This window comes from Chlamydotis macqueenii, chromosome 5, assembly GCF_036417535.1.
Source record: "Chlamydotis macqueenii isolate bChlMac1 chromosome 5, bChlMac1.mat, whole genome shotgun sequence".
NCBI lineage: Eukaryota > Metazoa > Chordata > Aves > Otidiformes > Otididae > Chlamydotis > Chlamydotis macqueenii.
The window spans coordinates 41,337,938-41,354,917 of NC_141560.1; the positions used below are offsets into that span (position 1 = coordinate 41,337,938).

General features: G+C 42.9%; 1 protein-coding gene across 2 annotated transcripts in view; it reads left to right on the plus strand.

Annotated features, from left to right (window-relative positions):
* Positions 1-7,110: 7,110 nt before the first annotated feature.
* The window catches only part of LOC104477947 (cytosolic phospholipase A2 epsilon), a 35,464-nt gene continuing 25,594 nt past the window's right edge, over positions 7,111-16,980 (plus strand). Inside the window, exons 1-2 of one of the 2 annotated variants that reach the window (XM_086748035.1) lie at positions 7,111-7,206; positions 8,439-8,528. In XM_086748035.1, the coding sequence (XP_086604161.1) occupies positions 7,111-7,206; positions 8,439-8,528 (186 nt within the window). Of the gene's footprint in view, positions 7,207-8,438; positions 8,529-16,980 lie in introns of those variants that run through there. The other variant, XM_086748036.1, reaches the window with a different exon arrangement.

A 16,980-nucleotide genomic window follows, 5' to 3' on the forward strand; every position in this document is an offset into this window, starting at 1 on the left:
AAAATACCTGTATGTCCTGTCTTACTGTGGACCCTGGCTTAATCCTTTATTCAGCCATCCTTCCCCTGGGGAACTGGGGGCCTTCACCCAAAGATATGTAGCAATCCCATAGGTAATGTTCTTGAGTTGAGGGGAAGGACACCAGCTCCATCATGTCATCGGCAGTTGGTTTCTTTGAGGTATTATAGAGGTGTCTCCAGATGACTGCTCCTTAGCAATGGCCTGTACTCCTAACTCCCATCTAGTCAGCACTCCTGGTCCGTGTTTAGAAGAGGTGCTCTGTTTGTGACTTAGGGAGATAGTTAATTTGTTGGGCTCAGCTTCCTTTTTATCATTACATTTATTAATGAATTGCACAGAACAGTTGCAGAAGATCTTGGTTGTAAGTTCTTGCAGGCCAGCGTGGAGGCTTTGTGTGGCTTTGTCTTCTGGCATTCTTTGTTCTGGTTCAGCTGCTAATGGGATGTATTTCACGTGCTCAGCCTCTGGGCTGTACTGAGGCATTGAAAGAATGTAGGTAACAGCTGCAGATGTGGGCATTTAAAAGCCATTTTGGTTTTGCAGGTTGGGAGTGTTCCTTTTCGCAGGAAATGGGTGTAATTTCATGGAATTATCCCTTCAAGGGAGGAAACAAACTAGAGGAGGAGAAGCACTGCAAAAATCCAGGCCCATGATGTATCACAGTGTTATCACTGACAGGAGTTAGCATGATTTTTTCCTAAATGTTTTAAAAGACAGAACTCTTGCTATCTATGGTAATAGGAACTACAAACACTAACATGGTGACCTCGTTAATTGTAATGAATGTGTTCTGAATATTTTCTGTCTGGCTTTTCCTTCTTACCTATTCATTATCTGTAGGTAAGTGAAGGGATTAGCATGCAATTGCACCTTTGCCCCAGCCCTTCTGATTATCACAAAGGTGCTTTGAGAAATGGGCAGCTCAGTGAGGTGAGTCAGCCTGGAGGAACCTAAGGAAAGCAGCAGTGGGATTTTTGAACCCCTCATGAGGGACGTGAGTGCTCAGACAGTCCTGTCAGGTGAGTGCTGCTGAGGAAGCAGAAGCTGATGGGATAGATGGCAGCACCATTCTACATTGTTTTGTAGCCCAAAGAGTGAACAAACAAAAAGACTATTGCGAAGAGTCTGAGTGAAATGAGAGTACAGGTTGCACCATGTGAATGATGGGAAATGTGTCTGCCACAGCAGGTACAGAAGAACGTGGGTGGTAGAGCAAGACTTCCTTCTGAGAAACCCTGGGCCAAAACCTGTTCACATGTAAAGCTCTGCTGTGTATGTGAAATATACCACTGTCTTACTAGAGTGATAATACTTCAGAGGAGGCCATCAGGGCCTCATTTCCAGCAGGGGTGGTTTCCTCATGTCCTGATTATGGTATGTTGGTCAGTGGGTAGCGATGGCTGAGAGCTGTGTCTTTTGTACATTGAACTTTTGTACCTTTGAGCTCTTCCTGAAAGTTTGTCCCTTGCAGGGTCCCCATGAAGCTCAGCACACCTCCAGCATTCATCAAGCACTTCTCCAGCATTCCTCCCACCCCTCCAGCTCTTTGTATCAAAATGCTGCGATGTCTTATCATGTCTCCAGTTTCTTCCTCCTTGGGTCCTGAGGTCTGCTTTGTACTTCCTTCAACCCACTATTGCTTATCCCCTTTTCTCCTTGCAGTTGGGTGTCTCACCCAACTTGGTCTGATCCCAGCTGCTGTAATGCTTGTAGTATTCATGCTTGTTCCAAATATGACCAAACCTCCATAATTCAGACTTGAAGCTTCTGGAGATACCATTCCACTATGGAGGAGACATGTGAGAAAAAGAGGAAGATTAAGAAAATAGATGGTATGAAAAGGAAAGGAGGGAGGAAGGGGAGGAGGGAAAAAAAATTGTATGATACCTGAATAAAAGTGAAAAGGGGAATTACAGCTATGTGGTGTTGAATTAGACACAGGAAGAAAACTTATTTTGGAAATCCAAGAAGTCAATGGGAAAGAAAAGATGGCAGGGAATGGAAAGACAAAAAGAAAGAGGAAATCAGGAACAAAAAGGTGTGGAGACAAACATTTAAAATTGAGGTAAAGGTATATCCATCCTCTAGTTTCTTCAAAGCAGTCTTGATAGGCTGTTCCATTAAAAAGAATAGTAACTAAAAAACCTAGTCCAGAAAACATGAGGGCATTAAATGCTACTGCTGAGGTTCTGACCACTCTGGTCTTACAGATAGCTGATATGCAAACTGTGAAAGCTTTCTAGCTCCCAGCTCTCTCTTCTTTTCTCTGCCCTTAAACACGGAAAAGAAACGGTCCCTCAGCTCCAAGCAGTATGACTTTTCCTGCCAGCTGCTGCTTATTGTATCCTTCACTCTCTCAGCTAATAATCTGCAAATTAGTTGCAAACATTTGAAATGTTTGCTCCCCTCCTATTTCCTTTCTTCTGCTGAGGTAGTGGAGTATCCTTATAGACTGGTAACTATCAGGTAAGGAGCTGCAAGTTTCTACATATATTAATAGACACTTTTAAATCTTGAGCAATTGATAGTTGTTTCTTTAATTTTGCAATTTCTGCTACTCAGCTGGCTGACATCCAAAAGTGTTCCAAGTAGTCTTGAAAGGAAGCCATGCTCCAAATTCCTTCTTGAGCTGCAATTGTTTTGGCTTGGTATCTATTTTGTAAACATATGATGTAGTTTATTTTCCAGATTTAACAGATGATATGATATCCTAGAATTTGTTACAGATTAAATGTTTTGGTCCCATGTGCAGAATAGTATTCAGAAAATCCTTTGTAGACCTTTAACAAATACCTTTTCTGGTCACTCTTAACCTCTGGTCCATGATTGCTGCTGGTGCACAAGCTGTAACTTAGAGCTAGCTTGGGGCATGGGAGGAAGCACCATACTGGTCATACTGCTCTCATGCTGGTGTTCAGCTTGTGAGGAGATTATAAACTTGCATGTAGTCTGCCAACATTTGGAGAGTGAACAGTGATTCAGAAAAAGTCAGGAACCACTCTTCTAGTTTACTGTACTCCTGGGAAATTTTCTCCAAGTACAGAAAATGTCCCACAGTGAGACAACTCCAGGCACAGAGGACTTTCTCACTGCCCAGGTAACCACTGAGGACTGTGCATTTGCAACATGCATAAAATCTGAGAGAGACAGAATGGAGCATAAATCTCCACTTCAATTAGGCTGCTCTAAGACTGGTACAGTAAGTGCTGGGCTTTATCCAGTGCATTAGTAACTGTAATGTGAAAGAAACATAGACAAGCATTTAACTATGAGTGCAGCGATGTAAAACGTCACTTATGATGCCACTCTCTCTACTCAGAAAGTAATAACTTTCAGTATCAGAGCTGTGTACTAGTTATATCCTAGATGCATACAAATGCTGATGTATATATGTAATGGATATCAAATGCCGTACTTTTCTCAGTATGATCATCATGTCCTAATAGGAATATATTCTAGTACTTTTAAAGTATTTGGTTAAAGACTTGCTTTAAAATTCACTTTACAGAAGATTCCTTCTTACCTGTGCCGGGGGTAAGATGACATACAGTAGTAGTGCCCCTGCCTTGTGTGAACTTCCTCTCCTGCTCCACATATCCTTCCTTTACCAGCTGCACAACCAATGTCTAAGACACTGCTCCCTCTGTGGGAAGAGGATGTAGCTGAGCCAGAATGCCCATCTGACTCTGCTCTTCGACGCTGTTTTTTGTATAGAAGTATCTATATTTCTGAGAGCAGTGAGGCAGTCACAGCCAGTCTTCGTTGTGTTTCCAGCTTGCCAGAATAACCCAGGACTCATTTTGCCCGTCTTGTTTGAAGGATAGACAAGCATATACTGGTGTCGTAGTGCAGCCCCCATCAGGACCAGACTACGCAGTCTCCTTCTCACTCCCCCCACCCTCCGAAAGAATAGGGGGAGATAGTATAAGAAAAACGGCTCGAGGTTTGAGATAAGGATGGGGAGAAATCCTTAAAATTACCATTACGGGCAAAACAGACTCGACTTGGGGAAAATTATTCATTTATTACTAAAACTAGCACAATAATGAGACAGAGAACAAGAAAACCTCCCCCCATCCCTCCTTCTTCCCAGGCTTAACCTTATCTCTATTACCTTCTCCCCCCCAAGCGGCACAGGGGGAAGAGGGAATGGGGGTTGCGGTCAGTTCATCACACGTTGTTTCACGCCGCTGCTTCGTTGTCGGGGGAAGAACTCCTCACATTCCTCCCCTGCTCTGTTGTGGGGTCCCTCCCACAGGCCACAGTCCTTTGTGAAACTGCTCTGGCATGGGTCATCTCTTCCAATGGGTGCAGACCCTCCAGAACGGCTGTCCCAGTGGGCCCTCCATGGGCCACAGCCTCCTTCAGGCATCTGCCTTCCCCAGCATGGGGTCCTTCACGGGCTGCAGGTGGATCTCTGCTCCTCTGTGGACCTCCATGGGCTGCTGGGGGACAACCTGCTCCACCATGTTTGTCACCACAGGCTGCAGGGGAATCTTGGCCAGGAGCCGCATTACTCCTCCCCCTCCTTCTTCATTGACCTTGGCGTCTGCAGCTGTTCCTCTCACAAGAAAAGTTCTTCACAACAGGCTGGCAGACGCCTCTCAGGATCCTTTTTACATCTCATTCACATCTCATCTCCTCTCCACTTCTTGCAGCCAGGCCGGGCCGAGTCAGGCCCAGTCAGCTGCCCGGTGAGAGGCCAGAGGGTGAGAGCTGCAAGGCCCACAAGGCTCGCGCCTCCCCCTCTCTGCCCCCGCTCAGCTGCTTCTCATCTTCTTTCCTTTTTTTTTTTTTTTCTGTTTTCCCCTTCGTAAATATGTTATCGCAGAGGCATTATCACGGAACATTCTGCTACCAATTGGCTCGGCCTTGGCCAGCAACGGGTCCGCCCTAGGCCCGGCCGAGTCCACTGAACAAAGGGGAGCAACTTCTAGCAGTTTCCTACAGAAGCTACCACCTTAGCCCCCCCCCCCAACAAAACCAGAACGACTGGTTATCAGTAATTTTAGTCCAGTCCAAGACCAAAAGAAATCACAGACCTATATTTTAACATGTCGAAAAACGCTAAGTTTGTCATGGAGCTCCATTTCTCCACAGCCTGTCTCTGCAGCCAGAGCAAAACAGGTACCTTTGCCAAGTGATTGATGCTTCTACAAACAGGGTTATAGTGTGAACAGGAAACATAAATATTAGCGGGAGTACGAGGTCTGGCAAGCACAAAAGGATGACAGTAGTGTGCTGTTTGCTGCCAGGACAACTACGGTTACATCTCTGAGGCACATAGGTTATTTTGCTTCATCTATCCTTAAATTACTGAAATATGAAATGTAAAGAAACAAAATCATTCCACTTGGAGCCTTTGCTCAAGTTCAGTTGTTAATGACAGCCTCGGAGTTTTTTTTTTTTTACGAAATTCCCTGTGAAGTCACTCAATGGAAGCAGAATACCTCAATTTAGCTGAAGGCCATACAGATGATTCCAGATGGCTGAGTGTACATATAAAGGGGAATTAACTCAGCAGACATGGAAGTCTGTATGCAGAATCCACCTGTTCTTCTCCACGGGTTTCCTTGAGGACAGATAATCTCAACTTTCTTAAGATTTGAGGAGTTTCTAGGTGAATATATTAGCTTATGCTAATGGTCCTCTGACCTAATCAGCCTTGGGAAATCTGGCCTCCTCTAACAACAAGTATACTGGTATTTTTAGTGTCCCATGGCAGGTCTTCCAAGGTCAGGTACATCTGGTGAGGCTAAAAAAAGAAGATGAATTATTGTTCTCTGAATTAGGCTACAAGAGGAGTTTTCCAGGATGCAGCTCAGAGTGTCCATGACCTGAGGCCAAAGATGTTCTTATACTTCGTGTGGTCGGAGCTACTTTTCATGCTGGAAGTGCAGATGCTATGACACAGCCTACTGTTGCTGGAGCTGCTAGTTTGTTATTCATTTGTTTTTCTGTATATGAAGATGGTAATTTCCACTGGGTAGGCCTGGAGATGTTCACGTGCTCTATTGTTCAACAAAATCTCTGTAAAATAAAACTAATAAAATCAAACCACTGGATACTATATTCCTTTCATCTTGACATAAGTTTCCAGCAGTTGCCATGTAAAGTTCAATTGCCTTTCTCTTGAAAATTTATGAAAGCATAACTGTTCTCTGCTTTGCACAGCTATTATATATGTCCTTGCTTTTTTTGTTGAATTCACGGTACTGCCAGGTGCAGTAGTAGTCCTGGGTAATGTTTGTAGCCACAGGCATTGACCTCAAGATCTCTGCTGACTCCTGCAAGTGTCCTTCTCCCCTGCCGTCCTATTGCACACAATCTGGTACTGCTACTCTGTGCCCCTCGCTCACCTCCCCTACTGACAGCTCACCTCTGCAAACCGAAGACCCAGCCCCATGCTCACGCCTTGGCCTTGCTCCCCCAGGAAGAAGAAATGGGAGCAGCCCAGGAGGAGCTGGGAGCTGCTGGTCCACTCAGTAACCTGTCAGGTGATGGGGGTGGCCGTTTCCAGGAGACTTATTGCTTGGCACAGGGCAGGGCCTCTTTGCAGGCAGTTTGGGTCCCCCTGCTTATATGGAGGCTTTTACCAAAGTGGACAGATGTGTGCTTGCGCACAGGCAGGTCACTGGTAGTTATTTGCACACAGAGGCTTTTTCCAGAGCTCAGTTTCCCCCAGACAGGAGGTGCCATTGCTCTCTGCTCAGGGCAGTCTCCGTGCTGCAGGTGGGCCAGAGGTGGGTTTGAAGGAGCAGGCACCAGCCATGGTACCCTCCATGCTTCTCCTCTGCTTGGCAGGACGGCCTGGGACTCTGCGCACCACAGAAGAAGGGTGGCAGTAGCGCAGGACCCAAGGGACAAGCTCAGGCTGTGAGAGGTCCCCAGCCAGAGGAATGTACCGCATCCCTTTTGGCTGTTGTGCTTGCCCCATAAGATCCTTCCCTGAAGCAGCCATCCTTGGCGCTCCACCATCTTTGGCAATGGGAGGGGAGTCCTTTACTTATAGAGATGAGATGGGTGGGGCCTCAGGTCATTTTATAAAATAACTTGTCATTGACTCCTACAGGAGTAAAACCTGCAAACATGTCTCAGGAACTGCTGCCTGTGGAGGTGCCAGAAACACTCTATTACAAGAATACAGGGAAGATCATGATGCCACCAAATGCAAAAGCACTACAGGTAAGAAAACCGCTTTAAAAGTTTACTTAAGGTCCACTGCATTTGACATGCATTTGACAGAAAACAAAATCCTGCTTTGTGAGCGTGTTTATATACAAGCTACTGTACAACCTTACTATCTGATGGGACTTGATGGTTATGTCTCTGCCTGAAGGAGTTATGGTGAAACGTTCTCTTAATGGCCACTGGTGGTAAAACTCCTGACTCCACTGGAGCCAAAGATCTCAACTTCACAGGCAAAATGAGAGAAGTCAGTGTAGCAAGGGGACAGAAAAAGAAGAAAAAGTGGAAAAAATGAGCAGGGAAGGAAACAGTTTTTAGGGGAGTGAATTATCAGCCTGAATCCAGACCCAGACAAAAACTTTTTTGTTTTCTATAATTAAATGCTACTTTTATTTAAAACTTAGTACTTCTGTTTCAATAACAACATTTTGACAGGTATATTAATGTGACAATCCCATTTTCTGTTCTAGGAAAAGGGATGAAGACAGGGATAGGGAATTGCATTTTACTTCCACGTTCCCATTTTTGTTCTGAATTTTCTATTTTGCTTTGCATTCCCTGTGTCATTTCAAAATTTACATTTAATTTTAACTGTAGTATGTTATACCTCGTTCTGTGTACTCTTTGACTGGATGAAGGCACATCACTTCTGGAAACGGAATACTTTCAACATTTTTGATAGGACCTGTCCTCTAATGGTGTTTTCCTACGAAGTGTTTCAAAAGGGGGCACCCTACATCATAGAAATATTTTGGAACTTCTGTTTCCTGAAAAAATTGAAATGTTAGATGTAAAATTTTGCAATTCAAAGTGTTTCACACTCTGGGTTCAAACCCAGAGAAAAGATTCTGGGATTTGTTTAAACCGAGATTTAATACTCCTGAGAGTGGGAGCAGATTGCCGAAAGATTACATTTGAAACAAAAAGCAAACCTTTATTCACAGAATAAATGCAGAGGCACCTTTTGGGTATCTCACAGGTGAAATGGCTCTTCCTTCACTGACTCGTTGAAGGGGTACCCCTGACACAGATTTTGTACCAGCGTGTGCTGAAGCACATGGCTTTGTTCATTATGCTGAGCACTGTAACACAGCTGGGTGTAACCAACAGCTGTTCTAATTGGGGTTTCAGCATAAGTTATTGCAAGTAGGAATTAATTATCTACCCTGATAATGCTGCTGTTGTTGTTTTAATGTTATCATTTATCATTTGTTTCTTTCTTTCTTCAGAACGAAGACTCAGACATTGATTCTTTTGGAGATGGTGAACGGCAAAAAGAAAATGAAGAAAGTACTGTACCAGACAAAGGTGATTTCAAGGTATTATGAACAAGAGAATTTTGAACCAAAGAGGGCTGAAGGGTTTGTTTTGCTCAGAAGGGGAGAAGGCTCAGGTAGACAAATAGTGATGGCAGCAGTCTGCATGTTACAAAGGAAATGCCCTGAGGTTTATGGTTTGGATAATTTTATTCCTGTTATGTTTATGATTTTCAGAATTGCTTGTAGTATTTCTCTGTTACGTTTCATTTGGAGTGTGCAGAATATGTACTCTTTTAATCCCTCACTTATTTGTAAAAGTAATCCATTGGTGAGCTTTCTGTTCAACAATGCTTTTTGTAACTGAAGGGCCAAAAGTAAGATATGCATGTTCTGCCGCAATGGCTTCGGTAGTGCGATCTCTATCCTAGCAATTTATGGGGGAGTCCTGGATTATTGAGCCCTTATTCTTCAACACTTCTATGCTCCATCAGAAAAAAAAAAAAAACTGTAACAAAGGATTCTGTAAAAGAAGTGGTGCTTGAATATTCTAGAATATTCTATTTCTCATGTCTGAAGATCAGTTATGGGTTTAGTTTTGTTAGAAATTACTGATTTTGGTAGGTGTTCTTACTCTGCTACTTCGCTATCTCTGCAGTAAGTCCAGGCATTGTTTCCTATCTGTCAGAATTAGAGAAGTTTAAATGAAGATGGGACTTATATAACAATGTTGTTCCAAGAAGTGTCTGTTTCTGAGATAGATAATTCTGTGGAAATTTGCATTGTAATTTGCATGCAAACAAGTTGTACTGAGATAAAACAAAGCTGAAAAGGAGCTTTATCTGGAAGTTGGAGTAATACTGTAAAAAGGCAGACAGGTGAGCTTCGTGATAAGCTATGCACCAGGTAGTCCTGGTACAATTTAGGCACTGAGAAATTAAATTCTTATTCACATTTGCAGTATTTTTACTTTTTCACAAACTCTTTTCAACATTTAGCTGTTGCGTTTGCCCAATATTAGGATTTGTATTTTAAAAGAATATAAATCAGTGGCATTAAAAGCTTATACTGTATTTTCTCAGGATATGTTCTATCATTCTTGGGTCTTTCTGGCATTTTATCTTGCAAATATTTAGCTTACAATCTTTGGTATCTCCAGCCTATGGAGATACAGAGATTCTGGACTGCGTATAACATGAAGAATTTTGTAGATAGTAATCATAGGTTGAGAATCAATGAATTGATTAGTCTTCAGTGGAATGCCTTCTTCTTATAAAGGGTGAGACTCTTAAAATCATGAAGAGGGAAAGCAAAAAGATTTGAACTCTTGCATTATAATTACCTATGATAATTATGCCTATGACAAGTAACTTCTTGTCTCCATTTCTTAATCCCACGCAGTGATTTGTTTGTTTTTCCATTATCTGCTTAGGATATAGGCTTCAATTAAAGATACTTAAGGGTCATGAAATTTTGAGGGGGTGGGTGTGACAGCAGTGGACCAAAAGAAGCATCTTATGTTTATGGGATCATAACCTTCTTCTAGAATAATATATTGTCCCTATCTCTCCCTGAAGGATTATTTTTCACATTTTGAAATTACAAAAATTTGTGACAATCGATTGATGATGAACTGAGTTGCTGTTCTTGCATCTGATTGTCAATGTTTTTCTTCTTTGATTAGAATGTAGTACTCTATCCTATGCACTTGCATGATCATGACTTGATTATCGCAGTATATCATGTGTTTGTGCACAGGATGCATACATGGTCTTATCTTATACCCAGTTTTTCTCAAATGTAAATGTTTCATCAGTGAAAAACCAAAAGACTTAAATATGAGGGTCTCTGCCTGCTAAGAGGAATAATCTTTTAGAAACATACCATGGCATATCCCAGCAACTGCATCTGCCTTTACATCAACAGACTGATTTTAATCTACATTAAGAAATCTGTATTATTTAGGCCTTGACTGGTACTTTTCCCCATGCTAAAGCAGCAGGCAGAGCCAGGTCTGGTATTTCAGACATCAGTGTTTACGTTAAAATATTTAAGGATTGCAGCAGGCTTCATACAACAATTAATGTGGAGGAAGGGAGTGGGAAAAATTGGATGCATAGTTCTGAATTCAGCATAAGCCATGTCTTAACAAGGGTAAGATGCCTCATACCTTAGGTTAAGTGGTACCTCATTTCCCTGCCAGGCAAGGTCTCCTTGTTCTTGTGCAGCTAGGAGAACAGCAGCCCTTTAACAGAAGAGGGGCAGGTTAAACTCTCACACTTGTGCGAAGCAGGAGCTCTGACTTTTACTGAGTTTTGGAAGCTGGAAGCCGCTCCTGCCATCATGGGAAGAGTGGGGAGCTGCCATCCTGCATGGCGAGGCTAGGAGGAGGTTGCAGTGGCTGCCCCTCATACAGGTGGGACTCAATTAGTGAACCAGAAGCCGAGGCAGGCAGGAGGGCTGGGTCCAGACATGGGGTCCCTGCCTCCCACGAGGCCAAAAGGCCTGCTCTCATGAGCAGCTCCAACCATGGGACCCAGGAGCAACTGGAAAGGCAGGAGGCAACAGCTCCTGAGCCACCCCCAGCTCCATGCTGCTTGCAGGAGCACAGCACCAGCAGTGGCTCCACGCAGCTGCAGAAGCTGTTCTGAGCCCGGATGCCTCCCCTGCCACCCTGACTGGTGGCATGGGGATGCTTAAAATACAGACTGCTGAAATGACATGCTCGAGCATTCAAAAATGAACCTCACAAAGTCAAAGGAAGCCACTTCCCATCAGCTCATAACTTTGAAATAAGATTTGTCTTATCCACATTTGGTGTAAAAAATGTAAAAGATCTGTGTTGGAGATAGGCCTCTAGATTCTCCCAAGAATCAGTACTCAGAAACAGAGATTTTCAGAGTGTGATGCACATCCTGTGGTAATGCCTACCTTAGGATGAGACTCCAGAAATGCCCAGCAGCTGTCAGATGTAAACATGTATTTTAAAGCTATCTGGAATTAGGTGTAATGAGTCTCAACCCTCAGACAGTTAATACTCAGTCTAGTTTCTTTCTCTCATATTTTTTTCTGGTTGGGAAAGGCAAAGCAGGATAAGAGGGCTCTGTCTTTTCATGAATAGACTATCCCATTCCCCTGGCTAAAATTATACATATGGAAATAATTTTGAATATGCAGTTGAATACTCTATGTTTTCAAAAGGACATATTTGTCAAAATCAGAAAAAAAAATCTGGTTGTTAAGCATCTGGAAACACTGAAAGATGGATGACAATGTTAACAGTACTGAAAGGGCTATGCAACTAGCCCGGGTTACCAGACAAATAATAATCCTCTGCACACATCGGGATCCCTGTGCACTGGAAGTATCCATGTTGTGTGGATCGATATTTGAAGTTCTGCTTTTTGGAAATTTATTTCAAGCACAGTACCATGTGCACAGTCATATTCCTGAAAATGTTCAGAATCCCATCATGGATGTAGTTATGAGGAAGCAATGATCTGAAGTGCGTAATTCTTGTGGCCTTGCATATACCTATCATGCTCTGTGGTCACAGATACATTTTCCTTGCTGAAACTAGGTTATCACGGACATATGCACAAAAGAGGTATTTCCATCCAGCTGTGGGAGGTTTTTGATTTACTGATATACAAACAAAACTTCTGCTAATTCTGGTGAGAAGGAAACATGTGGCTTGTGAAAACCTGCCAGTCGTGGCAGCAGTGGTCGTCAGCACCCCCCAGCTCCTGTGCAACCCCATAGCTGCTGATGGAGGTGCTGCAGCCCCAGTGCCTGGAGGAAACAAAGGAAGGAAGCAATTAAAGTGGCTGCTTTTCTGGCATGGATCTTGTGTTTGCCGAGAATGAGGAAGAGCTTCAGAGACATGTCCAAATGCAGCATCTGACCACATTCAGCCCACATAGCGTGCCACGGTGGGATCCCCTGGCACATCCCACAGCAGTGGGAGATAGGGTCCAGCAGGCTTGGGCAGAGCTTGGCTGAAGGAAGCATCCTGATTACAGCTGTAAAAATCTTGAGGATGCACATTGTCTAAGGAGACCTGAATCTCAGGCAGCTCAGGATAGGTACTTCTTCACACACTGCCACCTCTAGATACACCATCAGCAGCAAAGTATTTTAGTCCTTTTGATTTGGTGCCTGGCTACCATCTAGTTAAGTCAGCACCTAGAGATGAAGAAAGGAGTTCCCTGATGACATCCTGTGAGTGATTTCATCTCGGCAGAATGCCTCTCCGGGCCAGGAATGCAGGGGGACCTTAGTCAAGACAGGGAAGCTATCTTTGCCAGGAAAAGCTGCTGTGCCAGTAGATGACATAGAAATGGATAGAGGAATTATTACTGGGTGACTGCAGGAAAAATATGTGGGTGGAGAGGAAACTCTTTTCATGGTTTCCATAGATAACACACATTTTTTTTCAGGTTGGTCTGTAGAAATGGCCTTTTTCGACCACTGAAAAAGCAAATTGATTGTCCTCAAGGTTTTTTAAAATCTCATCTGATCTTTGCAGGATGGCTTGTGGAATAGCATGCAGCATGGTTGCACTGAGATAGGTAGTGGTACCAGCACAGTGTGGCATGTAATTTTCTCTGCTTCCTCATCGCAATTTTTCATCCAGCATGACAAAGGCCACCTCCTCATGGGACCAGATGAAAGGCATTCCACATTTCATATAGAAAAGGAAAAGCTGAGCACCTGGTTGGAGGACAGCTGCTTTTTGGTGATGACATAGTTTTCATCACACACACTGAAGATCAGTTTCAGGATCTCGGCATCATTTTCTGCTAGTTTATGATTGCTTTGGAATATATACCAGTCTAAAAAGGGCAACAATCAAGACTGAGAATGTATTGGCTGCCCCTGGAGGTTCAAGCATAAATTCTTCTCTCTGGATCAGTGTTGTTGGATGATTGCTCTCTGTTTTGGGAAGGCAGCTATAATATCCTGCTAACTGACTGAACACCTGTGGTAAAAGAACAAGCTAACACTGAAAACCAAAATGTGCATTAACTCAGCATACATTTGACAGTACTGCTGGGGAATTACAAAATTGGTATGGTGTACAATAGGCATAGTGTGGTGGTGAATGTCCGTACCATTGATATCGCAAGCTGGGAAGATGCTGCTAGCAATAGCCTGAGATGGAAGAGTCTGTTAGATGAAGTCTGTTAGATGAAGAAGCCTAAAGGCTGAAGGAATGTACTGAGAGAAAAGCAAGTAAAAAAAGGTAAAGAGGAAGAGCTATACTCTGGTCTCATGGATTCTTGTCTCATTAAGGAGTACTCTCATTTTGGAGCTCCACAGCCACTTGTGATGTGACAGGATATATTATACAGCTAAACTAGTAGAGTAACTTACAGCAGTGCTTCTCCAGACGGATGCATGCCACACATACCTACATCTGAATAAAAGCTTGACTTTAAAGAGGGCTGGGATAGACCTACAGAGGCACAAATCTGTCAGGAATGCAGGCAGCCTGCAACCCCAGAGCTCTCACAACAGAGAAAATTCTGTTTTCAAATTCTTACTCACTTGAGTGGGAGAAAGTTGGAATCATTCATATAACAGAGCAACCCTTTACTTCCACCAACACAGTAATTTGGTGCCAAGTATCATACCATGTTATTTTTTTTTTATGGGAAGTGGTGGAAAATTGGAAGAAGAGACTATGAAGTCTGCTGTATGTTTGGTGGAGCTGTTGTTTGGAAACTCCCAGTAAAACTTCATTTCTCCAAGAGTACAGAGAACCTGGCAGTGTACAGCCTGCTCATGCACTGGCATCACAGCATGCTATATTGCATGCAGCTGTGCTATACGTGTGTGTACATGAATTATACATGAGCACAATTTGGGAAGCACCAAACTGAAGACAAGCCAACAGCTTGACAGTCAGTGAAACAGCCACAGAATGACTACATCAGTCTTGATTTTATCAAAAGCAATGCTATAATACTATAGCACTAAATGACTGTTGTAGTATGTCCTTCTTAGCCCTAGGGTCTTTCTTCTGCTTTGGGTCTTCCACCACTCAAGGCTGTGGTGAAAACCTCTTTGTATGCAGAACATCATGACATAGCAGCAGCCTTTTTTTTTTTTTTTTTTGTGAAGGAGATCATAATATGTTTTAAGTAAACAGAATAACAGAACTTCTATCCTTTGCTTTATGCGTGCATACCTGCTATTTTCTTCTTTTGTATAACTGGACCCATCATGTTGGTTGTCACAGTTGCTATTTAAATATATTTATTTTGTTTAATATGTTACTGGAATTAATTAAAATGGCAAATCCTCCTGGGAGCAGTAGAACACGTGAGGCCTGATCACGGGGTGATTTCTGCTCTCCCTGTCATCTTTGCTTCACCCCACCAGCAGGCGCGGTGGCCGCCAGGATGGCTAACGCCTGGCTGCTGCCTCTTCTGTGGGCAACTGGCTGGCAGCATCTTCCTCTCTCCCAGTGCAAGCGCAGGTAGCATCTGTGAAGCCACTGACTTTTTTTTTGCTGAAACTTCAGTAAGTCTTTTTGTGAAATCTGCATCTAGGAGAATTGATTTGCCCATGCCAGATAGGGAAATTTGGCTAACACATTAGAAAGTCATTACATGAGAACCGGAGACAGAAGGTCAGATGGCAGAAATTGTGTAATAATCATTAAAAAAAACCCCAATCCACTGCACTTCCTTAATATCGCCTATCTAAGAATCTCAAACTGCTTTGCAAATATCGAATCCGTGGTTGGTTCTCACTCCAGCAATGCCATTTGCCTGAGGGAGCGTAGCTGGAGCTGGTCCAGGGGCTGGCAGCACTTTGCGCAATCTCCGGAGATGAGTGGCTCCAAGACTTGACCCGTGCTTATGCAGATCTGACTGAACAGTGAGTTTCTGCCTTCTAGGGCACATATTGAGGTGCCCAAGCTCATTCCTAACATGTGAGCGTGGTGATCCACCTCTGCTAATCACCTAGCTGAGAAGAAGGGTTAATTAACTGGGTGGAGAACTGTGTTAATATGGCTATACTGTTTATGTGAAGCAGGGTCCTTGCATGGGGTGGCTCTGAGGACATGCTCCTCCATCAGTTGTTGTTTGCAAATTTTGCAGCTTCTATTAGGCTTTTTCTCCTTTGAGAACACTTGAAGTAGAAGGTGGGTGGCTTGCTGAGGGTGAATTTCATGAAGAAGTACTAAAAAAGGAAGAAAACAAAGAATTCTTGATGCACATGCAGGAGGGTTGAAAGCAGGAACCCTTTTTAAGATCTCAGCAAAAACACTTTAACATAACATGATGTGTTAGGAGAGAGAAGAGAGTATTTAAAACACCCTTTGAAAAAGTAATTTGCTTTGACAAAGGAGGCCTAATTGTCTTCCCATCTGAAAATAAATACGTTTTTGCTCCGTTCTCTTAAAAAAAAAAAATTGGCAGAAGTACACATATTGTTTTAAGTGAGATTTTTCCAGCTTCTCTTTATCTGCCTTAACATCTATTTTGTCTGCTTGTTTATAGTCGTTCTAGGAAGTCTCTGAAGTGCTATAGAAATAGAAGGATGCTCCTAAATGAGAGGAAATCAGTTGATAAAAATAGCAGTTGTCAAAAAGAATTATTTGGAGGGCGCTGCTGTAACCACTTATGCAAGTGGAAATGTTTCTAGGAGTGTGAGGAAGTGACCATGTGTCACAGCCACAGGAAATGCTGATTTATTTATTGGCTTGTCAGAGTAGCCTTTTGTAGATATGACCGAGTCAGAGACAGCTTTATGGAATGAGCCAGCAGGAAATCGCCTTCCTTAGAAGAAGGAAATCGCATTATCCTCTAATAAGAAATAGGAAGAGCTCCCTGCAGTCACAAAATCTGGAGAGACTTGTTTTATAGAAGGTTATGGCTGAGACATTCAAAGGAACCAAAGAAGTTAAGCTTCCAATCTTAAGGTTTTGTTTTTTTTTTTTTTGCAAGGGGGCGTTGTTCTTTATTTTTCCCCAAAGGCAACCCATACCTAATTCCTTACCCCTTAAATCCTCTGGAAATGATTCTCTCTTGATATATCTCATGGTTGTGATTTATTAAAGTTCAGATTATTGTTACTGTTTTTCCCGTACTGTAGAGGAAAAAAAGATAAGTCTGTTTTTGAAGCAGAAGGCAAAAACACCTCTGAGAGTGGTACTTCAGGTTTATCCCATGAGAGTCAGCAACAACAGCGCTCTTTTCAATGCAATGGGACCTCATGGGTGGTTACTAAAGGGGATTGACTGTAACTTTGAGTAAGACTGCCAGTGTTTTGACAGCTCCACCATGGTGCTCACCAGCGCATGTACTGTGTTCAAGAGACTTGTTGTAGCTATGTTGTAGAACTAAACTCTGCAATTTTAGAGCAAGGGGGTTTGCAGGTGTCTCACAGATGGTATCAGCTGACAGGGATTTATCCCTTTCTTTTCCGCTATGATAAGACTCTCAGAGTAACACAGCAAAAAGATGATGAAATGTATAAAATGTTAACACAATTTTTGCCA